The 26,537-nt window shown below is 37.0% G+C and overlaps 2 protein-coding genes across 3 annotated transcripts in view; one reads left to right on the forward strand and one right to left on the reverse strand.

The window, feature by feature from the left end:
- Positions 1-3,559, forward strand: part of Rab5a (RAB5A, member RAS oncogene family) — a 29,659-nt gene extending 26,100 nt beyond the window's left edge. For both annotated transcript variants that reach the window (XM_071619436.1, XM_027923169.3), the window contains one exon: positions 576-3,559. In XM_071619436.1, coding sequence (XP_071475537.1) covers positions 576-691 — 116 coding nt within the window. In that variant the 3' untranslated portion in view covers positions 692-3,559. The remainder of the gene's footprint in view (positions 1-575) is intronic.
- Pp2d1 (protein phosphatase 2C like domain containing 1) lies at positions 2,195-25,117 on the reverse strand. Its single transcript, XM_027923168.3, has 3 exons — positions 24,961-25,117; positions 18,378-19,441; positions 2,195-2,958 (listed from the first exon to the last, which is right to left on the reverse strand). The coding sequence occupies exons 1-3, from the start codon at positions 24,993-24,995 to the stop codon at positions 2,195-2,197; spliced, it is 1,863 nt and encodes a 620-aa protein (XP_027778969.2). The 5' UTR covers positions 24,996-25,117.
- Positions 25,118-26,537: the final 1,420 nt, after the last annotated feature.

The following is a 26,537-nucleotide window of genomic DNA, read 5'->3' on the forward strand; positions in this document are numbered from 1 at the left end:
TCTAGTTTTTGGAGATAGACCTTTTAGAATCAGTTATAATTAGATACAACTACTGGTGAATCAGATGAGGATTCTTTATCAGCACATAAGGGAAAAAAAGGACCTGGGAGTATAACTTAGTGGTAGAGCACTTGCCTAGTATATTGAAGGCTCTGTTCACTGGGGAAAGGGCAGGGCAGTTTTCTAAGGGAAGAAAAGGTAGATGGTTGAAGACTGTAGAAGCCAAGAAAGAAAAAGGAGATGTGATCTTCATAATTCTGGGTGATAATTAGGTTGCACCGGGGAGGACAAACATTATTGGTATTATTAAGCATATATAAAGAATTACATATAGCTCTAGTCAAATTTAAGTCTTGATTATGTTTCTACAACTGGTCGTCATCTACCCCTTCCCAAACATATACTCCCTTAGAACACCTATCAATGGGGGATTTTTTTGGCATTTCATTCAAATAAATATTTGCAGTGAATGACCATCATATAACCATAACTAGAAAGAAATTATAAATAAGCAGATAAAAGTAATTTTAATATGAATATTCTAATTTTATTTATTTTAATAATTTGTCTCTCAGCTAAAAAGCTGCCAAAGAATGAACCACAGAATCCAGGAGCAAATTCTACTAGAGGAAGAGGAGTAGACCTTACTGAACCTACACAACCAACCAGGAGTCAATGTTGTAGTAACTAAACCTCCAGTTTGAACTAGCTGGAATATTCTGCTTCCTAAATGTTAACAGCGGGATTGGAGCATTTAACCGGCCCAGTATGACTTCCAAAAAGAAGAGACTTACGATAAAGTCCAGTTTCTAATACAGAATTATTTTATGTGTTTTGAACTTAATTTTTAATAACATGCATGTATCCCTCTAACTAATGTTACAGCAATAGAAAGGGAAGATGAGAACTGTGTGTATACTTGTTTCATTGGAAGGTTACGAGGGAATCATTTGTCATCATTAGAGATAAAGATAAATGACTGGATCCACAGCTAACCATCCAGTTTCTCCAAACTGGAGCAGTAGTCATCTATGTTAAAGATTTAGAAATTATTAATTTGGACTTTCGAAAAACATTTTTAGGATTCTCCAGATGTTTATGCTTAGCTGCAGTATTCAGGCAAATGATAATTTCTTTTATCTAAAGTGTACATTCCACATTTTAATAATAAATTAACCATAAGAATACCGTCCCACATCTCCAGGAAGAAGAAGGAAATTAGTGGCATCAAAATTATAGCCAGTCCCGTTATTTTTTTAAATGGGGTAAAAAAGCAAATGTAGCCCCATCTTGTTTTAAGAGTATAAAAACAGATAAATGCAATTTAATAAATAGTGTTCTCTTCATGTGAGCTCTTCAACAAAAATGAAACAAACCAGGTGTCTGTGATTTATATTTAATCACTGCTGGCCATTATATAGGTCTTGTTTGGGGATAGGGAAGGGGCTTTTGTTCCCTTTGGATATAAATATAGTCAGTGCACTAACAATTATGTACATTCAAACTTGATTACTTTAAATTTGATTTCCATCTGTACTGTAAATAGGGTACTGCATTGTCTCCATATGTTTATTATTTTTCTGTAATATTTAAGAATTGCTTAAAGTATACAAAATGTACAGTTACTAAAACAGCTAATTATTTCTTCCTCCTTTGAAAGGAAGGGGCTTCAGTTGTTCCTCATAACTAGAACCATAATAAACAATGTACCTGTAATTTGTAACATAAATATTGCATTGTTAGTAACAATCTTGCAGCCTTGTTTTTCAAAGTCCATTTTATTTTAATCAGTTCAGTATATTGCACTAATTATTTTAGGTCTTTTCATTATATGAAATCTACCATGTGTCAGAGATGATTTAATCTATTTAAGTGTTGAACTGCTAGCAGAACTTGTACATTTTACAGTAATTCAGAATTAGTAAGGAAAACAGTTCACCAGTGTTTAGTTTTATATTGAGGTGCTCAGGTTGGAATAAAGTGGTATAAAAAGCAAGTACTGGTTTTTCTCTTTTTTGGCATAAAATGGTGAACATATGTAAATTATATTATGTAACCTAAAATCTACTTTTATATTTACTACTTTCTTAAAATTATTTACATGGTATTGATGTATCATCCTAACATCTGCTTCATAAACGAATTGCTTTGTGGCATTATATTTTGGTTCTCTGGATAATTAGAACTTTATATTTTATGGCAGCAAGTGATATTCACTTCCACTGAGAAATATTACCATAACTGTAATGTTGTCTCTGGATCCAGCCTCTAAAGCAGCATTTACAAGTTTATGGCTAATATACTCAGCTGCACCTTCATAGAAATTTTTAGTGCCTAATTCTTTTATACTTGTTTGCTCATCATCTACACTTTCAATTTCATTCTCATGACTAGTTGTTGGTGAAGATAATTCTTCATTTTTCGGGTCATCAATACTATAGTCAGACGAGTTTTTTGAATTTGTGGTTGACACATATTCTTCAGATTTGGATTCACACTGAAACAATATGTGGATATCACTTTCAAATTCATTATTACTTTTGTCACTGTTTGGAAGAAGCGGAGGCCCTGTAGATGGTAGAGCTTCTAACTGTGTGATTGAGGTGTATGTTTCTTTATACATATGAAACATTGTTATTACCATTGCAGTGACTTCCTTTTTATCCAAAACTTCCCAGAGTCCATTAGTAGCTAAGATAAGGAATTGACATAAGTCATCCATAGGAATAGAAATAGTTTGAGGTGCTGGGATAATGGATTTTTTCAGTTTGAGATTTCCATGAAATCCAAGTCCTCTTGTGGTTTTTATTTGCCCTTCTAGGAGCCCATACGGTTCATTTGAACTGATTACTGCTCCAGTCTGAAGTACTCTTCTTCTTTCTTTGATGTTTCGAGTAGTATGTTCTTTGGTTAGGCAAAAACCTTTCCCATTTCTGCATAAGACTGCTTGTACATTACCTAAAAGATAATTTAAAAATACAAAAAATTTTGTCCTACAGATTTAATAACCAGTTGTGTCAAAGTATACTGTTAGCTTTACTAATTCTGTGATTTCAATGCTAAACAGAAAGGCCATGTAAAAATATTTTTTTATGATAAGTTAGGTTTCAAACTGAGAAACAAGTTTTACTTTTTAAAATTCTGGGTTTGGTATTAAAATAACTAAAACCACCAATAATTAAAAATAATTCCTAAATCAAAGTTTTTTTTTTTAATGAAACAGCTTCCGAATATTATTTATTTTAGAGTCAAGTTGAACTTTTTAATAATCAACGTATATTTCATGCAACCGGGTTTTATTTTTAAAATGTTTAAATAAATGCTTCTTTAATTAAAAACACCTTTGATTTTTTTTTTTTTTAAGAATAGAGTCTGACAGTTGTGTAACTGGTTGAAGTTAAAATCTGAATGTACAGTGGCATTCTAACTTTCATACCACTATTAATTTCAGTCTTACTAAGTTCCTTCAATGTGTGCAAAAAATATGTATCATTAATGTATTAAATGGATAACAGGCAGCCACAACATTGAAATTAAACCCTTCATTTGAAAACTGAAATGTTAAAAAGTTTGATGGTAGTTTGTTCATACTTCAAATGAATTCATGTGTGTGCTTCATTGCAATCTTAAAAGTCTAAACATGCTCTAAACAGATTAAAGGATGATAATATTACTAAAACTGAAGTTTCTTTAAAAGTCAGTTTTGTTTCTTAGAAAAAAATATTGAGTTCTTAGGAATGTAATTGTTCTTGATACAGAGTCATGATTTATTAAAAAAATGTTCTGAGATGGGGTTAGTTATATTTGAATATTATATCCTTAGAATTCAAATTTCCTAGATTAGGATGCCAAATTTACTTTAGATAGAATATTCTGATTTTTAAATACGATGCTACACCTAGGATCAGAACTTTGTCACTTACAGAGGTTCATTTCTAAACACTCTTTTCTGTGGTGCTTGATTAAACCCAGGGCTTCAACTCATGCTAGGCAAGTTTTCTAACACTGAGTAACATATTCAGTCCTCTTAAATTTTATTTTGAGGCTAGGACTCACTAAGTTGCCCAGGTTGACCTTGGATTTTCAATCCTCCTGCTTCAGCCTCCTATATAGCTGGGATAAAAGTAGTGCACCATGAGCTTGACTTAAGCCATCCATTTTATTTAGGTAAAAGAATTTAGGCTTAGAAGATCTGGAAATGTAGTTAGAGTGCTTTTCCTAGCATGTGTGAGGCCATGGGTACTGAAGGAAAAAAAGGAAAAAAACTGGTTCATGCAAGTGATGGGACAGAAAGCGTAACTTGATGGAGTATTAGTGTAGGGTATACATTAATAACATTGGCCCATTTACATTATGTGAAATGTTGATATCTGTATGTGTGGATTGGGACCAAAAGGTGATATAGCTGTGCATGCACACCTGTAATCCCAGCAGCTTGGGAAGCTGAGGCAGGAAGATTGTGTTTCAAACCAGTCTCAGCAATTTAGTGCTAGGCCATAAGCAACTCTGTGAGACTCTGTCTCTAAATAAAACATAACAAAGGGCTGGGGATGTGGCTCAGTGGTTAAGCATCCCTGGTTTCAATCCCTGATACCAAAAAAATGAGAATTTTTTTTTAAAGAGAGAGAATTTTTTGATATTTATTTTTTAGTTTTTGGCGGACACAACATCTTTGTATGTGGTGCTGAGGATCGAACCCAGGCCGCACGCATGCCAGGCGAGTGCGCTACGCTTGAGCCACATCCCCAGCCCATGAGCCACATCCCCAGCCCAAGAATTTTTTTAAAAGATTATATATATATATATAATATTTTGGAAACATGAGAGGTATGTAAATGATAGTTCTAAAAATAGGCTTCTCAATTCTGTATAGTTTGGTTATTAACGTTTTGTATTTGTCTTTAATGCTGATCATTCTACTTATGTTTTGCACAAGGTAAATTGGTAAAATAATTCTTGACTTTTGGTAAGCATCATGGAAAATGGTACTCAACATAATGGTTGATTAAATAGAACATTAGGATGTATGATTCAGTACCTCTTTGACATTAGAAAAAAAAATATGTGTTTAATGTGAATAGTGCTATGAAAATGGGTCAGAATCTGGTTCAAGATAGTCAAGACCATTCACTTCCTAAGTGTTCACTTGCATGTGGCAAGCCAAAGTTCACTCAGTAAAAAGAAAAAACACATTTCCCTGCCATTTGACTTGACTTGAAAAGAATTCAGTACAGCCACGTGCAGTGGCAGATGCCTATAAATAATCCCAGCTCCTAGGAGGCTGAGACAGGAGGATTGCAAGCTTTTTTGTTGTTTTTGGTACCAGGGATTGAACTCAGGGGCACTGAGCCACATCCCCAGCCCTATTTTTTTTTTTTTTTTTTAATAATTTATTTAGAGACAGGGTCTCACTGAGTTGCCTAGCTCCTCGCTTTTGCTGAGGCTGACTTTGAACTCACAATCCTCTTACCTCAGCGTTCCCAGCCTGCTGGGATTACAGGCGTGTGCAATCTTGCCTGGCCAACGATTGCGAGTTTAAGCCAGTCTAGGGGATTTAGCAAGACCCTGTCTTGAAACAAAAAGGATTGGGGATGTAGCTCAGAGGTAGAGCACCCCTGGGTTCAGTCCCCAGCACCATGAAAACAACACAATTTTAGTATGAATATGAACTTAAAATGGTAATATGGTCAATAACTTTTGATTGAACCCAGGGACACTTACCAATAAGCCACATCCTCAGCCCTTTTATTTTTTGAGACAGGGTCTTACTAAATTGTCAATGCTGGTCTCAAGTTTGGCGAACTTTCTGCCACTACCCCCAACTGATAAACAGCTAATTTGGTTTTGGTTTTGTCTCTGAGAGTTTGATAAATTTTAGCCTTCTGCACTGTTTGCTCTCTCAGTGATGCATGCCTGTAATCCCAGTGACTTGAGAAGCTGAGGCAGAAGGAGTTTGAGGCTTGCCTGCCTCAGCAATTTAGCAAAACCCTAAGCAATTTAGTGAGACCCTGTCTCAAAAAAAAAAAAAAAAATGAGGGTGCAGCTTATTGGTAAAGCACCTGTGGGTTCAATCCCTACTACAAAAATAAAATAAAATAAAGGAAGAAATGTTCCTGTACCATCTGTTTAGGGAAAATATGAATGCCTAACCAAGTGGTGAACTGTGTGATTAAAAACTATTACACAAGTTCTATTTTTTTGTGGAGAAGGAAACACTAAGGGTTGAACCCAGGACCTCAAACGTAATAGGCAAGCACTCTACTGTTATATCCCCAACCTGTTTTACTTTGAGATAAGGTCTCACTATTGCTCAGTGGCCTTGAACTCCTACCACATTCTCCCAAGTAGTTTAGGAGTGCAGGCTTGTGCCACCTCACTCAGCCATTGCACAAAAAATTTTAATCTGAGCTTAAAGAGTTCAAATTCCTAATGTAAAGTTTCTAGCTTTTGAGAATTGGAGATACTGTTCTTTTCAGAATATATTGCCAGAACAAAAATATAACCGTCACTGGAAAAACAACAACATATTTAGGGACAATAATTTGGGGTTAAAAAGAGCTGCTTTGTGAGGCTGGGGATATAGCTCAGTTGGTAGGGTGCTTTCCTTGCATGTGCAAGGTCCTGGGTTCAATCCTCAGCACCAAAAAAAAAAAAAGTTAAAAGAACTGCTTTGTGGGCTGGGGTTGTGGCTTGGTGGTGGAGCACTTGCCTTCGATCCTCAGCACCACATAAAAATAAATAAAATCAAGATATTGTGTCCATCTACAACTAAAATAAAATTGAAAAGAGCTGCTTTGTGATGATGTCTTTTTAAGGTAAAATGTATAGTCAAAATGTTTGTTTGTTTGTTTTTGTAGTGGTGATGGCAGTACTGGGGATTGAACCCAGGGGCACTCTTCCACTAAACTACATCCTCAGCCCTTTTTATTTCTTTATTTTAAAACAGTCTTACTAATTTGCCCATATTCGTTCCAGACTTAATCTTGCTACCTCTGCCTCAATTGGATAACAAGCATATGCCACAATGGGGGGCTTCAGAGTGTTTCTTATGCAGAAGGCAATAATGTAACTGCTTTCTAAAATCACTGGGTTATCTCCAACTTTTGTAAGGAAAAAAGGAGTCTAGTATATTCCAGGGTGAGCTCTAGAGATGAAAACAACAATGTCTAAAATGAAAAACACACAAGATGTGATTAATGGCAGATTAGACGTTACTGAAGAAAAAGTTAGTGAAATTAAAAATATAGCAATAGAAACTACAAAACAAAGCATAGAGAGAAAAAAGTTCCAAAATCAAAGAGCATTAATGATCCAGGGACAATTTCAAGTAGCCTCAAGTACAAAATTTGTGTGCTTTAGGGAGAAAAGTGAGGAGAAAATAATTGGCATACATCATAAATTGCTTAAAATCAAAGAAAATCTTTAAACCAGCCACAAGGGGGAAACCATATTATGTACAGAGGAACACAGAAAGTGGTGACAGCAATGCAAGCAAGAAGACAGTGAAGTAATATTTTTCTTTTAGTAACATACTAAAAGGAAAAATCTGTCAACCTGGAGTTATGTCCATGGACAACTTTAAAAAAGTTAAAAACAATATACCAAATGAATATTTCTTTTACAAGCAGAGGTACAAATAAAGTCTCATCATCCCAAAACCCATATTACACATATACATATCATTTTAATTGAAAAATATGTAAAAGATAATTGAATGTTTAACAGGAAAAGTGATAGAGAATATGTATTACAAATATATAAGTCTAGGAGGGAATAAACAAAAGTGTACTATAATAAGAATTTTATTGTATCTACAAAGTGCTATAATATCACTTAAATGTAGATTGGAGAAATTGAAGATGTATAATACAAGGGCTGGGTTGTAACTCAGTGGTAGAGCACTTGCCTAGCACACATGAGGCCCTGGGTTTGATCCTCAGCACCACATAAAAATAAATGAAGATATTGTGTCCATGTACAACTTTTAAAAAGTTAAAAACGATATTGGAAGATGTATAAAACACAAAACTATTAAGTGTCAGAGTTATAACTGGCTGTACAGTGGTGCATGCCTGTAATCCTAGCAATTTAGTGAGACCCTGTCTGAAAATAAAGAATATGGTGGCACACACCTATAACCCCATCGACTGTGGGTTATAGATGGAGATGGAGACAGGATCGCAAGTTCAATACCAAATTTGACAACAAGGTGAGACCCTGTCTCAAAAGAAAAAAACAAAATGGACTGGGATGTAGCTCAGTGGTAAGGCGCCCCCCTGTCCAATCCCCACTGCAAGAATGAATGGATGGATGGAAGGACTGTCAGACTGGGGATGTAGGGCACCCCAGTACAAAAAAAAAAAAAAATACAGCTAATAATATGTCAAAGGAGATTTAATACAATAATAAACTAATTCTAAAGAAGCCAGTAAGCGAAGTACTGAGGCACATACCTATAATTGCAAGATAGAAGGTAGCCTGGCCAATTTGAGGAAGCTCTGTCTCAAGAACAGGATAAAAAGGACTGCGGATGTAGATTATTGGTACACTGTGCCTAGTACGTGCAGAACCCTGGGTTCCATCCCCAGTTCAGCCAAAAAAAAAAAAAAAAGGATTAAAGACTAGATGGAACATATTTTACCATACTAACAATCATACTGAATATAAATAGAATAAACACCCAATTAAAAGGAAGAGACACAGCCTCAGCAACAGCGAGGCGCTAAGCATCTCAGTGAGACCCTGTCTCTAAATAAAATACAAAATAGTGCTGGGGATGTGGCTCAGTGGTCGAGTGCCCCTGAGTTCAATCCCCAGTACCAAAAAAAAAAAAAAAAAAGACCTATTGAACAAGCAAACATTAGCATTCCTAAACATATATCTAATAGTTCCTCAAAATTCTGAAAGCAAAATCAACAATTATAGTCAGTTTCAGTTGAACTCTCTTAATAACGGATAGACTGTGAAGTCAATGCATAAAATAAAATCAGTAAGAACACTGAGGACTTGAAAAATAATGCCAAGGACTTGGCCTAATTGATATTTGAAAATCACTCAATCATAGGAGGTACACACAAAACATTTAACAAGATAGACCATACTCTAAGTCATAAAACAAGTCTCAATAAATTAAAAATGTAAATCATAATGTATATTCTGTGACTATGATGTAATTAAATGAGTTTTTAGGAAAATAGAATTTTCTAACAGGCTAGGCAAGGTGGTTCACACCTGTAATCCCAGTAGTTGGGGAGGCTGAGGCAGGAAGATATCAAGTACAAAGCCAGCCTCATCAACTTAAAAAAGAGGCCCTATCTCAAAAACTAAAAAGGCCTGGGGACGTACTCAGTGGTAAATTGCCCCTGAGTTCTTGGTTAAATCCATAATACCAACAATAACAGCAACAAAAGTGAAATCAAACACCAGAACAAAAAGCTAGCAGAAATCACATAGCAGAAATAGATACAAAGATACTGAGCACTAGAATTAGCAGACAAAAAATATTAAGTGAATGTGTAATAAGTTTAAGAATAAGACCAATTTAAAAATATATGGAAGGAGTTAGGGTTGTGGCTCAGAGATAAAGCGCTTGCCTAGCATGCGTGAGACACTGGGTTTGATCCTTGGCACCACATAAAAATAAAATAAAGGTATTGTGTCCACCTACAACTAAACATTAAATGTTATTTTTTTTTTTTTTTTTTTGGAATTGTGGTAGCTCACGCCTGTAATCCCAGAAACTCAGGAGGCTGAGCCAGGACAATTGTGACTTCAAAAAGCTAGCCTCAACAACTTGATGAGGCCCTAAGCAATTTAAGGAGAACCTATCTCTAAATAAAATAATTTTTGAAAGGGACTGAGGATGTGGCTCAGGGGTGAATGCCTCTGTGTTCAATCCCTGTTACAAAAAAAAAAATATTTATATATATGTATATTTGTATACGTATACACACACATATATATATATATGAAGAGAGAAAGGGGCTGGGCGTGGTGGGGCACACCTGTAGTCTCAGCTACTTGGGAATCTACAGAAGGATCACCTGAGCTCAGGTCTAGACAACTTAGTAACCCTATCTCAGAAAGAAGAATAAAAAATGTATACATATGAAAGAAATGAGTAATCATAAGAATAACCAAGGTTATTTAAGAAAAAAAGAACCAAAAACAAAAAAACAGTAAAAAAAAAATCAACTAAAATATTAGAAAAATGGAAGTGCTTGAATTTATGAATAGAGAGAAATTGTTCAAACTACCACACAAAAACAGAAAAATTAGTTGAGCTCAGTAATGTCTCAGAAATGACATTAGTGATAGAGAAAGACATTATAATATAAGCTTAATTATAGCTTCAGAATGGAAAAAATGGAACAGAGGCAAAATTTGAAAAGATAGCATTAGATGTCAATTCACAAAGACAAGAAGCCAAAATATCCCACATTTACAATTTTTTAAAAATCTACTTATAGATAATCTTAGTGAAATTAGGCCCCATCAAAGACCAAAATATATTTAAAGCAGAAAAAAAAAAAAACGATTACCTTCAATAGACGGCTTTTTATCAGCAACAATAGAAAGCAGAAGGGGGGAATAATTTCTTTGAAATGCTAAGAGAAAACAACCTGCCAAACTACAATTTTTACTCCACAAAAATATCTGTCAAGAAAAAGAATATCACACAAAGTCTGTATTTGGGGGAGGGGGCATGGGGCAGGAAAGATGGTGGAATGAGATGGACATCATTACTCTAGGTACATATATGATTTCACAAATGGTGTGACTGTATATCATGTACAACCCAAGAATTGAAATGTTTTGCTCTATTTATGTACAATGAATTACAATGCATTCTGCTGTCATGTATAACTAAGTAGAAAAACAACAACAAAAGTCTATATTTGCCACCAATGAACCCTCACTAATAGAAATTCTAGTGGATGTACTTCAGACAGAAGAGAAAACATTACAGATGAAAAAAGAAAGTTTGTGAACAATAGTAAAAATTTGGAAAAATGATTAGATTAAAAAATGCATAAGCCAATAATAATATCTTGTGGTTGTTGTGTTTTGTTTTGTTGTTTTCTTTAGTATCAGGGATTGAACTCAAAGGCACTTAACTACTGAGCCACCCCCAGCCCTTTTTTGTATTTTATTTAGAGACGGGGTTCTCAATGAGTTGCTTAGTGCCTGGCTAAATTGCTGAAGCTGGCTTTGAATTCCTGATCCTCCCACCTCAGCCTCCCAAGCTGCTGGGATTACACGTGTGCGTCACTGCTGTTTTTTGTTTTTGTGGTTTTTTTTGTTGTTGTTGTTTATTTTGTTTTGTTTTTGGTGCTGAGCATCAGATCAAATTTAGGTCCTGGCACATGCTACACAAGAACTCTACCACTGAACTTTATCTCTACCATGCTGTAAGGATTTTCTTATGAAATTAAAATATACAGCAAAATATAGGTAAGGAGGGAGTGAATAGAATTAAAGTGTTCCAGGGTAACTATAGTGCTTGAAATAAAGTTAAAGTTGTCATTAGCCAGCACAGTGATGCACACCTGCAATTCCAGGAACTAGGGAAGCTAAAGCAGAAGGTTTCCAAGTTTGAGGCCAGCCTGGGCAATGTAGCAAGACCCTGTCTCAAAAAATAAAAAAAATAATAAAATAAAAAGAGCTGGGATATATTTCAATGACAGAGAACCCCTGGGCTCAATTCCCAGAACTGCAAAATTTTTAAAAAATTAAAAATGATCAATACTGGTATATGATGAGTCAAGGTTGCATCTGTGACAAATGGTTAAAAGGGCACCCAAATCTTTTTGAAAAAAAAATTAATGTAGTGGATCAGGCAGGGTAAACACGTAAAAATCTTTTCAGCAAAAGCAGTGAGAAAGTATGCTGGAAAAAATGGTGGAAATCAACTTTCTAGAAATTAACGTACATCTTGCAAAAATCTGAAATATATTTTCCAAGAGAAACAACTACAGGTGGTGAGAACAGTGGGATTTTTAGCCTTTAACTTGACCTGCTTCAAACTGCTCTCGCTCTGCAGTGGTATTAAAAAGCAGCAACCTCATAATGATGGTTGCTGTGAAACTGAACAACCTAGTTCTCTGCAGAAGATAGGATAGCTTTGGACTTCCCTTTAAAACAAAATCCCCAAAGAATTGTCACTATTTGAACTGACTTGAAACTCTGAAAAAAAAAAAAAAGCTCCATTGTGAGATCTTGTCATTATTTGACCTGACTCAGCATTTACTCTGTGCAAACAACTCTATTCCCAAGGTGTTTGTCAAAAACAAACAGCAGCAATTATTTAAAATCACAGCTGCCTGAAAGCATTTGGCAGTGAAAGCATTTAGGCTTAAGAGGAGGCTTACTTTAAAAATTGCCAGAACTACTGGGCTCATGGTGCACCTCTGTAACCCCAGTTACTCAGAAGTCTGAGTCAGGAGGATCACAAGCTCAAGACCAGCCTCAGTAACTGAGCAAGCCATGGTTTTATAAAGCGCAATGCATTTCTGAGAAAATAGAACATGCACCTATTCAACCTTTACACATGCACAGGACCTGAATTCTCATGACTGATTGACCTTGAGGCTTCACCCACCTAAAGAAGAAGTGGAAGCTAATACAAAGTCTTAAAGTGCCTGCCATTTTATTAAAGATAGACCCAACAAAACACAGACCCTCTCAGTCCCAACAATGACTGCAAGATGTATTGGTTCAAGGGAGGCATTGAAGGGAATCTCAGCCTAAATATTAGCTGACTCCTAAGCTGACCAAGCACCGCCATTATGGCTACACACAAGCATGGAGATTTTGACAGTTCAGGAAAGTCACTTAAGAACAGCAGCAACTACAAACCCCGGGAGGGGAGAACAATCTGTTACTTAAAATATCCAATTTTAAAAAACCAAAAATTATAAGACAAAGAAACATAAAAGTATAGCTCGTTCAAAGGCAGGGAAATGAGATAATAAGAATGGAGGAAGCCCAAACATTGGATTTTATCAGATAAAGTGCTAAAGGAAGGTATGGCTCCAAAAGGAAAGCATGATGGTCCACCAAATAGAGAATATCAATAAAGAGAGGGGCTGGGGTGACAGAGCACTTGCCTAGCGTGTACCATGCCCTGGGTTTAATCCCCAGAACCAGAAAATATATATAGATTTAGATATCTATATGGATGGATAAAATCCTTAACCTAGATACATAATGAAAAACTCCTTCACAAAGTACTAGCAAACCACTCCAACAATATGTAAAAAATTATAGGCCTTGATTAAGCAGGATTTATTCTAGGAAGACAAGAAGAAGGCCCACACCTGTAATCCCAGCTACTCAGGAGGCTGAGACAGGAAGATCTCAAGTTCAAGGCCAGCCTCAACAATTTAGAGAGATCCTTTCTCAAAATAAAAAATAAAAAAGGACGGAGGATGTAGTTGTGATAGAGTGCCCCGAGTGTTTAATCCACCATATCATCAAAAAAAAACAACAACATTTGAATAGCATTTTTATGGATATTCAAATGGCTAATAAGCACTTGATACCCAATATCATCAGGGAAATGGAAATCAAAATTACAATGAGATGTCACCTTATGCCCAATAAGATATCTAAAATCAGAGTGACAGACAACTGTAATCCCAGTTACTGGGGAGACTGAGACAAGAACATCTCAAATTCAAAGCCAGCCTGGGCAATTTATCCAGACCCTGCCTTAAAAGAAAACTTGAAAGGGCTGGGGAGGTTGTTCAGTAGTAGAATACTTGCCTGGCATGTGTGAAGCACTTGGTTCAATCCTCAGAACTGGGGGTGGAGATGGGGGGAGATGTAAAATTCGTGGAGTTTTTGATGCTAGGAAAAAGTTTAATTGTGATATACATACACACAAACATATACATATATATTTAGTTATGTGAGTGTTTTAATCCTTTGAGGATTAAAAGGAAATAAATATCATTAAGAGAAATTATAAAATGCAATAAAAATGGGAATAATAAAAAAAAATTAAGTGTTATTTTGGAATTTTTTACACATGCACAAATTCAACATTTATTCAACAGTTTCATCATTATACTCACATTTTTTAAATATTTATTTTTTAGTTGTGGTTGGACACAATACCTTTATTTCACTTATTTATTTTTTTAATGTGGTGCTGAGGATCAAACCCGGGGTCCCACATGTGCTAGGCGAGCGCTCTACCACTGAGCCACAACCCCAGCCCTACACTCATGTTTTATTATAAGGTAAATGTATTTTTAAAATTCTAGAGCTGTACACAAACCTAATTTTTTTAGGAATTTTATATTTTATGAATTTCAAACAAGAGAACAAATTTCCTTGCTCTAATTATATCTGTTTCTTATTTCTTTCTTTGGGCTTTTTTGTTCTGTTTTGTTTTTTGACAGAGGTTCTTCCTATATTTCTGAGACTGGCCTCAAATTTGTGATCCTTTCTTACCTCAGCCTCATGAGTCACTGGAATTACAATGTGCACCTCTACATCTGGCTAATTATTTTACAAAATACAAAATGTACCTGGATATTGTGGTACATGCCTATGAGCCTAGTAACACAGGCGGCTGAAGCAGAAGGATTGCAAATTTGAGCCGCCCTTCACCAAATTAGCAAGATCTGTCTCAAAGTAAAAAAAAAAAAAAAAAAAAAAAAAAAAAATTTAAATGCCTGGGAATGTTACTCAGTGGTTAAGTGCCTCGGGGTCCAATCCCCAGGGGGATTGGTGGGGGGGAATAACCACAGTTCTTGGCTGGTGTTATAGCTCAGAAGTAGAGCACTTGCCTAGCATGTGCAAGGCTCTGGGTTCAATCCCCAGCACTACAAAAATGAAAAAGTTGCCTAGGGCCTTGCTAGGTTTCTGGGGCTGGCCTCAAAGTTGCGATCCTCTTGCCTCAGCCTCCCACATCACTGAGATTACAGGCATATACCACCATGCCCAGCTACATTTTAATAGATAGACATAATGTGAAAAAAAAATGCATTCTGCAATACAGTCATGATTTTTGCCACAACAGTGCTCCTGTAAGAAAGCATTCTAGATACTTTTCAGTCATTTTGAAAACTAAATTTCTGTGAAGATAAAAACAGACATGGTGGCACACAACATCCACTGTGGAGGCAGAGGCAGGATTGCAAGTTCAAGACACGATTTGGCAACTTAGTGAGACCCTGTCTCAAAGTAAAAAATAAAATGGATTGGGGATGTAACTTAGTAAAGCTTAGTGGCAAAGCACCTCTGGGTTCAATCCCTAGTACCAAAAAAAAAAAAAAAAAAAAAAAAAGCAGGCTGTCTAAATGAAATAATTTAACACAATTGCATAGACCTGAAAATTAAATGCAAACAAATATTTGACCTAGAGATTATAACTGACCAAATAGAAAAGAGTCTAGAAATAATGAATCATGGTATACAAGACATTTAAAATAATGTCTAGTTATTGAATATTGAATATCCCATCATTTCTCATTTAATTTATAAGAATCCTGTGTCAAATGATATTTTCTAATAGATGTCAAAATTCCAAAAATATAGGGTCAGTTCCTAGGTTGGCCTGAAATCTGAAAAACATCAATCCTTGAAGTAGGCCTGCTCTAAAGTTGTTTGGAACCTCAGTGTAGACACAAAAAATGACAAAGACTCTGAGGCACTTGGCATTGCACTTAGTTTCTTGATATTGGTTAATCTGGAGTCCTCCACATTTGGGGCTGAGAAGTAGAGCTGTATCAGAAATATTTAACTGTCACGGGCCTTGGCCTTGTAATGGATTTTGTAACTGTGTGGCCCTTGAAATGCCGTGTCTGCCCCAAAACCATGCACTGAGGCCCAGCCTTGTGATCTCTGAGGCAAACTCCTTGAAAGGTAGAGCATGACATCATGAAAGGATTTCCAGGTCCAGTCCTCATTACCTCTGAAACCTGGAACAAATCATCTCACCTGTCTGAGTTTCCATTTCTCATCTGAAATACTGAGTTAGTGACACCAAGATATAATTAGATATTTGTATTTTTGAAAGACTAAATGAGAAAAAAATTACTCTGTATCCAGTATTCAGTAAACAGACACTAACACAAATTACAATTTTTTTGTACGGAAAGGGCCATGGAACACTATCAACACAACTCATGGATCTCAGGTTAATTTTTCTAAGACTCTTTATCTCTGGATTTTCCATTTTGGCAAACTCCTAAGCTAGGATTTTAAGAACTAAAGGTCAGCTGGGCACAGGGGCACACACCTTTGATCTCAACAGTAATCGAAGGCTAAAGCAGGAGGATCACAATTCAAGGTCAGCCTCATTTAGTGAAAATTCTGTCTCAAGATAAAAAGCAGCAAAACTCCTCTGGGTTCAATCCCCAGTACCAATAAATAAATAAATAAAAACTTTAAAGGTCAGAAGAATTACTTCCTAAACATAAATAACAAAGAAGGCAAGCTGGATATATATAGGTACATGCCTATAATCCCAGTCACTTGGGACTTCTAAGACAGGAACATCACAAGTTCAAGGCCAGAGTCAGCAACTTATTGAGAACTTCAGTAACTTAGGGAGACTCTGTCTCAAAATTAAAAAAAAACATAAAAGGTTTGGAAATGTATCTCAGTAGTAAAGCACCGCTGATTTTAATCCCTAGTATCAGAAGAGAGAGAGAGAGAGAGAGAGAGAGAGAGAGAGAGAGAGAGAGAGAGAGAATGCACACATGCACACATATAGAATTGCAGCATGAACTGTTAATCTTTCTGAGATTAAACTAGTGTTTCCTGGCCCCTGAGCATGAGGATGGTCTATTAATTTTTGTATTAATTATCATAATAATTGACCAATTTGAGCAACCACACTAAGAATAATCAAACAACTTTCTATTGTTATGAACAAAGTAAATGTGTCCAGTGTTTTTTTGTTTGTTTGTTTTGTTTGGATTTAAGTTGTTATGGTTTGGATCTGGAAGTTTCCCCCAGAAGCTCACAGGCAATGCAACAATGTTTAGAACCTTAAAAAAAATAAAACAATGTTTAGAAGTGAAATGATTGGATTATGAGGGCTTTCTCTTGGAAAAATATGTACAACTAGTTTTCTGGGGTTATTCTTTTTTTATTTTTTTGAACTGGGGATTGAACAGGGGTGTTTTACCACTGAATACATCTCCAGCACTTTTTCTTTTTGGATACTGAGAATTGAACTCAGGGGCACTCAACCTCTGAGCCATATCCCCAGCCCTATTTTGTATTTTATTTAGAGAGAGGGGTCTCACTGAGTTGCTTAACACCTCAAAGTTGCTGAGGCTGGCTTTGAACTTGCGATCCTCTTGCCTCAGCCTCCCAGACTGCTGGGATTACAGGCGTGCACCACTGCGCCCAGCATCCCTAGCACTTTTTATTTTTATTTTTTGAATTTGAGATGGGAAATCATGGCATTTGCAGGTAAATGGATGGCATTGGAGAAGATAATGCTAAGTGAAGTCAGCCAATCCCCCCCAAAAAAAATGCCAAATGTTTTCTCTGATATAAGGGGGGTGACTCATAGTGGGGTAGGGAGGGAGATCAAGGGAGAATTAGATCAAGGGAGGGAAAGGAAGGGGGAAGGGGATTAGCAAGGATGGTGGAATGTGATGGACATCATTATACAAAGTACATGTATGAAGACTTGAATTGGGTGTCAATACACCTTATATACAAACAGAGATATGAAAAATTGTGGTATATATGTGTATTAAGAATTGTAATGCAGGGCTGGGGATGTGGCTCAGGCGGTAGTGCGCTCGCCTGGCATGCGTGCGGCCCGGGTTTGATCCTCAGCACCACATACAAACAAAGATGTTGTGTCCGCTGAAAACTAAAAAAATAAATAAAAATTCTCTCTCTCTTTAAAAAAATAAAAAAATAAAGTCTGCTCTAAGGAAGACAGAGGAGAGTTAAAAAAAAAAGAATTGTAATGCAAAAAAAAAGTACATGCATAATGGTATAAATTGACGTGAACATACTTTATATACAGAGATATGAAAAATTGTGCTCTATATAGGTAATAGGGATTGTAATGCATTCCACTGTTGTCATGTATTTAAAAAAAATAACAAAATCAATTTAAAAAATTTGAGATGGGATCTAACTAGGTTGCTTAGGGCCACACTAAGTTGCTGAGGCTGGCCTCAAACTTGGGATCCTCCTGCCTCAGACTCCCAAGTCACTAGGATTATAGGCATTTACCACCACACTCAGCTTGGTTATTGTTTCTTAAAATGATCATTGTGATTCTAGGCATTAATAAGTAACTAAATAATAATATTAATATTCTGGGAGCATGAATTTTACTGCCGGGAATCAAAAATGTTAAGGTTTTATCTATTGCTATAAGATACACATACCAGCATTTGCAATGTGTAATACTCCTGAAATTATTTGTGGCATCATCTGGGAAGGGTTGTTCTTTGATAATCCATCCCAGTTATTGGTTCCTTTCCAATTCTTATTAACATGAGGATTTTTAATGCTGCCTTCCAGTACACAAGTAACTGCAGAACAGCCACTCCATCGGACCCTGGAAACTTCATTCCTTCCAAGACGTAAAAGCCTATCCATTCTCCAAAACGCTTTTGCAAATGCTTTGTGTGTGTCCTCGTACTCATACTTCAATGCTCTTGGCTTTTTGTATATGGAGGAGAAGAGGTCTTCTATTGCCGTGTATTCTTCTCTAAACACAGTGTGGAAGGAATTGATGATTTCTTGCTGTTCAGTCGTCATTTGGTAGGAAGGATCAAATTTGGAAAGTTGATGGAGAAGTAAAATCGGGAGCTCTGCTGATGCCAAGTCTGCTGCTGCGGCACCGTGGTGTCCGTCAAACAAACCAAAAAAACACACATTGGGTTTATTGCCAAAATTATTCATGACAGTGAATTTATCATTCATGTCTACTTTCCACGCAGCATTTCTGTCTCCGCAGATGGCTACACCTTTAATTAATAGATGAGGTATATGTTGAGAAGACACGGAACTCCCATCAATGTAATCAATAATCTTATAGTATAATGGGATTTGTCTTTTCTCAAGTAGTTCAAAAGCATTATTAATGTTCCGTAGGATTTTTTCATTGAACTCAAAAGATGACAATAGTTGGGAAATTATAAATTGTCTCTGAGCATCCAGGACTGAAAATGGGGGTTTCCTACCACCCATCCATGGGAAATCCAATGTAGCCAGAACTGCATGTTGCTTCTTGTGGAAGAAAATGCCAGTCGTGACAATTTCCTGCTTGCATAAGGAACAGGGGAATGTGATCTCTCGTTTAGCTTCCTGAAGCTCTTCGCTCTGTTTTCTAGATTTCAAAAGTTTGGCCTTCTTAAATTGCTTTTTTCTGCGTGGGACGGAAACATTCTCATCCGATTCAAATGTCGATGTTTTTTCATTCCATTTTCTTGTTTTCCAAAACACTCTGCAAACAAGAAGAAACATATATACAATCTAGGAAAATGCAATGAAATTCTTGACACTCTTCAAGCCAGTTGTGGTGGGGCATGCCTGTAATCCCCGCTACTGGGGAGGCTGAGGCAGGAAGATGGCAAATATGCAGGTCAGTATGGACAGTGTAGTAAGACTCTCTTGCAAAAAAAAGAAAAGGAGAAATAAAAGAATGTAGAGTTCCTGAGTTATATCCTCAGTACTGAAAAACTAAAACAAAAACAAAAACCTAACCAAAATCAAGTAGACTAATAAAAGGAATGATAGTAAAAATGGATTTTTAAAAAAACCTACAGTGAAGAGGTATGAGTTGAGGGCAGGAAAGAAAACAGGTGATGTGGAAAATTGAGGCAAAGGATCACAAGTTTGAAGTCAGCTTCAGCAAAGGAGTGAGACTCTCAGCAAATTAGTGAGAACTTGTCTCAAAGAAAAAAAAAATTAAAAGTTCTGGGGACATAGTTCAGCAGTAAAGTACCTCTCTAGTACCAAAAAGGGAAAGAGGTGGAGCTGCTGGATCATACATATACTCTGGACTGAACCCAGAGGTTGCTTAACCTCTAAGCCACATCCCCCACCATTTTTATTTTTTACAGGGTCTCAGATGGTTGCTTACAGCCTCGATAAATGGCTGAGGCTGGGTTCGAACCTATGATCTCCCTGCCTCAGCCTCCGGAGCCGCTGGGATTATAGGTGTGCACCACCATGACCGGCAACACCCTTTCTTATACTCCTTCCCATCAGAATATCTAAAACAGTGCTCAGCACATAGGCCATTTTTATTCATTTTATAGACAACTTCTAGGGCCTCAGATCTTTCCAAGTACCTGTGGAAAAAAAAAAAAAAAAAAACCTGAAAACAGTAACAAAGGTTTAGGTTATGAAATAATTTAAACTCTGAAAAAAATCAACAACAATTTTAAATGTTTATGAAATGTGACTTTTGAAAACTAGTTCATCTTCAATTAATATGTAAAGTGTCTTTGCTACAGGTATATTTAACATTTGTGTTCTATATGGGAATTGGGGGCATCTACCACACTACTACCTAGATCCTCTAAGAACATCCTAAGTAAACCAGGTATGGTGATGCACACCTATAATCCCAGCTACTCAGAAGGCTAAGGAAGGAGTATTATACATTTGAGACCAGCCTAAGCAATTTAGCAAGAACTTTTCTCAAAATGGTATTATTAAAAAGGGTTGGGGATGAAGCTCCATGCCTACCATGTCTTGGGTTTTATCCACAGAATCAGACCAAAAAAAAAAAGAATGAATAAATAAATAAATGTCTCTAGAACGCTTCCAAATTAGCAAGACTTCTTAGCTTTGCTTCAACAACAAATTTTGGGGAATTTCAATAAAACGAAGTTTTTATTTTTGTTTTGTGGTACTAGGGATTGAACCTAGGGACACTCTAACACTGAGCTATATTTCCAGTCCTTTTTATTCCTGTTGAGATAGGGTCTCGCTAAATTGCATGTGCCACTGAACCTGGAGAAAATGTTTTTCAACTACCCAAAAAGTAGCTGGTTGTGGTCCCCATGCCTATAATCATAGGTACTACAGAGTCTGAGGCAGAGGATCCCAAATTGGAAACCAACCTGGGCAACTTAATGAGATTCTGTCTCAAAATAAATGCTATGGATGCAGCTCACTGATAGAGTATCCCTGGTTCAATTCCCAGTACAAATAAATAAATAAATAACTCCAAAAGTAGAGAAAAGAATAAAATAAACCCCTCTATGACCATCACCTGCTTTAACTGTTATCAACAATTTTTTATTCTTGTTTTATCTGTGTCACCATCCACTTTACTTGTTTATCTAGTGATATGAGGAACTAATCCTAGGAACATTTGGTCTCTGAGATACATACCCAGAATTTTTTTTGTGTGTGTGTGTGAACCTGGGATTGAACCCAGGGGCGCTTAACCACTATACCACCACACCCTATTTTAAAGCCAATGTTCATATCATATTACATATTAATTTTTAAATCAATGCCATCCATATATTTTATATATATATATATATATATATATATATATAATTTATATATAGTTTGTTTTTTTTTTTTAACCAGGAATTGAATCTAGGGACACTTAAGCATTGGGTCACATCCCCAGACTGTTATATTTTTGATTTTGCAACTCACTAAATTGCTTTGGATTTGCAATCCTCCAGCCTCAGCCTCCTGAGCTGCTGGGATTACAGGTGTGAGCAACCTTGCTGAGCTAATGGCATCCATACTTCAGTCTCATCAACAAATTTGATTAGCATCCAATTACTTCAATCAGCTACTATGGAAGGTGCTAAGATTCCCAAATGAATAAGGCTTTCGTCCTTCCTTTGAGAAAAGGAGGGGAAAAGATCTCAGTGCTTCCACGTGCTAATCCAGGTCATTAATAAGAGTCTTAAACAAGTCATATGCGGTGGCGGTCAGAGCGCTATCTTTGCTCCCAACCATGGACTCTTCTACCTGGGAATAGCATTATAAACCCTGAAAAAAGTGACCTAAAAAAATTCAGTTAAACTGGGTGCGGTGGCATACGCCAGTAATTCCAGGAAGCTGAGGCAAAAAGATTGGAGTTCAAAATCAGCCCCAGCAATTTAGTGAGACCCTGTCTTTTTTTTTTTTTTTTTTTTTTTGGTACTGGGGATTGAACTCAGGGCACTTGACTACTGAGTCACTACTGCAGCCCCCCCCCCCTTTTTTTGTATTTTATTTAGAAACAGGGTCTCTAAATAAAAACAGTTGCTTAGCACCTTTCTTTTTGCTGAGGCTGGCTTTGAACTTGCCATCCTCCTGCCTCAGCCTCCAGAGCTGCTGAGATTCCAGGCATGTGCCACCATGCTGGCTGACCCTGTCTTAAAAAGAGCTATGAGGGGCTGGGATTGTGGCTCAGTGGTAAAGCGCTCACCTGGCACGTGGGAGGCCCTGGGTTTGATCCTTGGCGCTACATAAAAATAAATAAATAGGGGAATATAGCTCAGTGGTTAAGCAACCCTGGGTTCAATCTTGGCACTTAAAAAAAAAAAAAAAAAAAGGAAGGAAAAAAGAATGTACTCACAGTCATTTTGTGCATATGTTCATTTTTCAATTTCCAAGTGTTAAAGGTAGCCATATTTGTTACACTTGAAGTCAGCTAGATTATAAGACTGCATTAATACTACAGAGTATTTCATTTTGTTTTCTCAAAATTAGCTGAAGAAATAAAATGGCCTACAAATCTAGATATGATTATAAAGTTAAGAAAAACTGAGGATGCACTTAGGACTTTTCAAAAAAGAGAGAGAGAGAGACACACACCCTTTGGCTGTTGGTGTTGCAACTACTGTGATCCCAGCAGCTCCACAGACCCAAGCAGGAGGATCATAAATTCAAGGTCAGTCTCAACAATTAGGAAGACTCTGTCTCAAAATAAAAAATGGCTGGGGGGCTGGGGATGTGGCTCACATGGTAGCGCGCTTACCTCGCATGCGTGGGGCGCTGGGTTCGATACTCAGTACAACATAAAAACAAAATAAAGATGTTGTGTCCTCCGAAAACTAAAATATATATATAATATGTATATAATATATATTATATATATATTAAAATATATTATATTATATATAATATAATATAAAATATATTATATTATATATTAATATATTAAATATATATATATATATATATAAATTCTCTCTCAAAAAAAAAAAGGCTGGGGCTATATCTCAGTGGCGAAACATCCCTCAGTTCAATCCCCAGTACCAAAAAGTAAGAAAGAAAGAGATATCAGCAAGGGGGTTCAAGGCAAATCTAAAGGAATTAAGCGGACAAAAGGAGAAAGAGGACCCAGAAAAGAAATGGGCAGGCACACAGAGAAGTAGGGAAAACAGTTCTATCACTTTCTTTTAAGCTTTTTTGACCAAAATGTATATCAGATTTGTGATTGCTATTTCTTGGTAATTCCTGGAAAGAATGACATTTTTACAAGTTATAAATGACATTTGGGACAATGCACAAAGCACCATAATATTGATTTGCTTGGTAATTACTCTTGGATGTCAGAACTTCCTTTTTCTTTTCTTTTCTTTTTTTTTGGGGGGGTGCGTGGGGCGGGTGGAAGATACCAGGGATTGAACTCAGGGGCACTCCACCACTGAGTCACATCCCCAGCCCTATTTTGTATTTTATTTAGAGACAGGGTCTCACTGAGTTGCTAAGGGCCTTGCTTTTGCTGAGGCTGGCTTTGAACTTGCCATCCTCCTGCCTCAGCCTCATGAGCCACTGGGATTATAGGCATGTGCCACTACACTTGGCTCCAACTTCCTTTTTCTATATGTAGGGGACAACTTTGGCACAGCCCTCACAAACATGAAGCCATTCATAGAACCTAATTTGTCACTCCATGTCCGTTCATTCACTCAGACATTCAAGACACAGGTTGAGTGGCCCTTATCTGAAATATTTGAGACCAGAGGATGTTCTGGGTTTTGAATTTTTTCAGATTTTGTATGGTTTCCTGTACATAATGAAATATCCTGGAGATGAGACCCAAATCTAAATTAAAAACTTATTTGTGTTTCATACACACCTTATACATGTAGCCCAAAGGTAATTTTATACACAATAACTTTGTGCATGAAACAGTTTCATGGTGTTGAATTTTCTGTATCATCATGGTGCTCAGAAAGCTTTGGATTTTGGAGTATTTCAGATTTCAGAATTTTGGATTTAGGGATACACAACCTGTAATAAATTAATTATAAATATAGCTGGTCAATTAAAATAAGAATATTTTGGGCTGGGGATGTGGCTCAAGCAGTAGCGCACTTGCCTGGCATGCGTGTGGCCCGGGTTCGATCCTCAGCACCACATACAAACAAAGATGTTGTGTCCTCCGAAAAAATTAAAAAATAAATATTAAAATTCTCTCTCTCTCTCTCAAAAAAAAAATAATAAAATAAGAATATTTTAAATATTAAAATAAATATGCAGGTGCAGTGGCACATACCTGTAATCCTAGCAACTGCGAAGCCAGATATGAGGGTCACAAGTTTGAAGTTACTCTCAGCTACTCACTGAGGCCCTAAACATCTTAGTGAGACTAGTGAGACCCTGTCTTAAAAAGGGCTGGGGATATAGCTCAGTGATAAAGTGCCTCTAGGTTAAATCCCTAGTACAAATAAAATAAAATAAAAAGGTGACCGATTAAGAGCATAGAGTAGCTAGGTGTAATAACACACACCTGTAATCCTAGTAACTCAGGAGGCTGAGGCAGGAGGATTGCAAGTTTGAGACTAGGCTTGGCAATTTGACAAGACTCTGTCTCAAAATAAAAAAAAAATCAAAGGGGCTGGGGATGTGGCTCAGTGGTTAAGGGCCCCAAGGTTCAATCCCTGGTACCAAAAAAAAAAAAAAAAAAAAGAAGAAAAAAGAAAAAAAATACTGTGCATGTAATTATTCATTAACTACATTTGTTATCCAACAACAAAAAAAATTAAATACCTTAACGCACTATTAATTTCCATATCCAGATCCATTTTTATTTCTATTTGCCTGTGGAATTGTTCTCTCTTTGCCCTTATTTTTCCCCACTTTGTGGAGCCTCTGTTTCTTCAACTTGAATAGTGATGGTGGTAGTGGAAATAAAATTGGTGGGCGATTCCTGAGGCAGAGATAGTGAAGATGGTGGTACTGCCCATGGAGGAGGCTTTCCTGACTTGATGTTAGAGCTTCCAGTGTGGAATGTTTACTGCATCACTGGAACCTCAGTCACAGCTCTCTTTGTGATTCAGAAGGACGGTGAAGCAACAGATCACAAGTTATAAATTTGCCTTTGGAATTTCTAAAGGAAGGAGCATTCATTAAATGTACTGTCTCATGCTAGGCATAGTGGTGCACACTGTATCCCAGCAACTTGGGAGGCTGAGGCAGGAAGATTGCTGGCTGGAAGCCAGCCTCAGCAATTTAGTGAGGCTCTAAGCAACTAAGCAAGACCCTGTCTCAAAATCATATATATATATATATATAAAACAAAAAAGGCTGGGATGTGGCTCAGTGGTTAGGCACCCCTGAGTTCAATCCTGATACCAAAATAAATAAATAAATAAGAAAAAAAAAAAAGAAAAAGAAAAGGAGGACTAGGGATATAGCTCAGTTGGTAGAGTGCTTACCTCACATGCACAAGGCCCTGGGTTCAATCCCTAGCACCACGGAAAAAAATAAAAGGAGCTTGCTACCATGCTATCATTTCCTCCAGAATCTTCTATCATCACCTGTGTTAGCTGGAAATTATGTTTCCCAGGAATCCCTCTTCCTCTGTGGTTCCAGGTTAGAATCCTTCAAGGAAAGAATCCATATGAGATTTTTGGGGACATCATATCTGAATGCTGTCATCATCCTATGCGTTTACTCATAGATACAGTAGGGTCTGGCAGGTTTCAGCTTGTCCTCTGCTCCCCATTACCCTGCCTCTGGCTTTTCCTCCAAACTGCAGACATTGTTAATCAACAGCAGCCCAGGCTTATCAGCCCACAACTGCCTGTGGACCCACAGAGGCAAACTCTTCCTCTAGATTTCACTGTTAGCCACTCCTTCCTGGTCCTAGTAGAAGCTAGACACCCCTGGCTTTTCAGCCTGACTGGGTTAAGGACTTCTCTGATCCTCCAAGCCTTCTTTCCAGATATTCAAAAGCCCAGTTTTCCCACCAAATGTATATGGTCTGATTTTAAAAATAAATCCTTAATTCCATGACCCCTAGAGTTCTGCCGTGCTGATGGAACCCTACTGATACAGGTACCACCCCCACTCTGCCCCGCCCAATTCTTCCTCTCAGGATATACACAGTCACCAAACCTGTCAGACCTCTCTCCGTAACATCCCTCTACTCATCCATTCTCACCATCCCAGGCACTGAAATAGCCTTCTCAGATTGCTACCTGCCTTCCACTTCTCTACCTACCTCCAGTCTGGTTCCCCTCCTTAGAGCAATGGGAAGTGATCCCCTAAGGCCCATTACTGGCCTCCTCTTCTTTTTTGTATAAAATTGGTGTTTGACAAAGCTCTGCCTCTTTCGGCTTCTG

This window comes from Marmota flaviventris, chromosome 1 (genome assembly GCF_047511675.1).
Source record: "Marmota flaviventris isolate mMarFla1 chromosome 1, mMarFla1.hap1, whole genome shotgun sequence".
Lineage (NCBI taxonomy): Eukaryota > Metazoa > Chordata > Mammalia > Rodentia > Sciuridae > Marmota > Marmota flaviventris.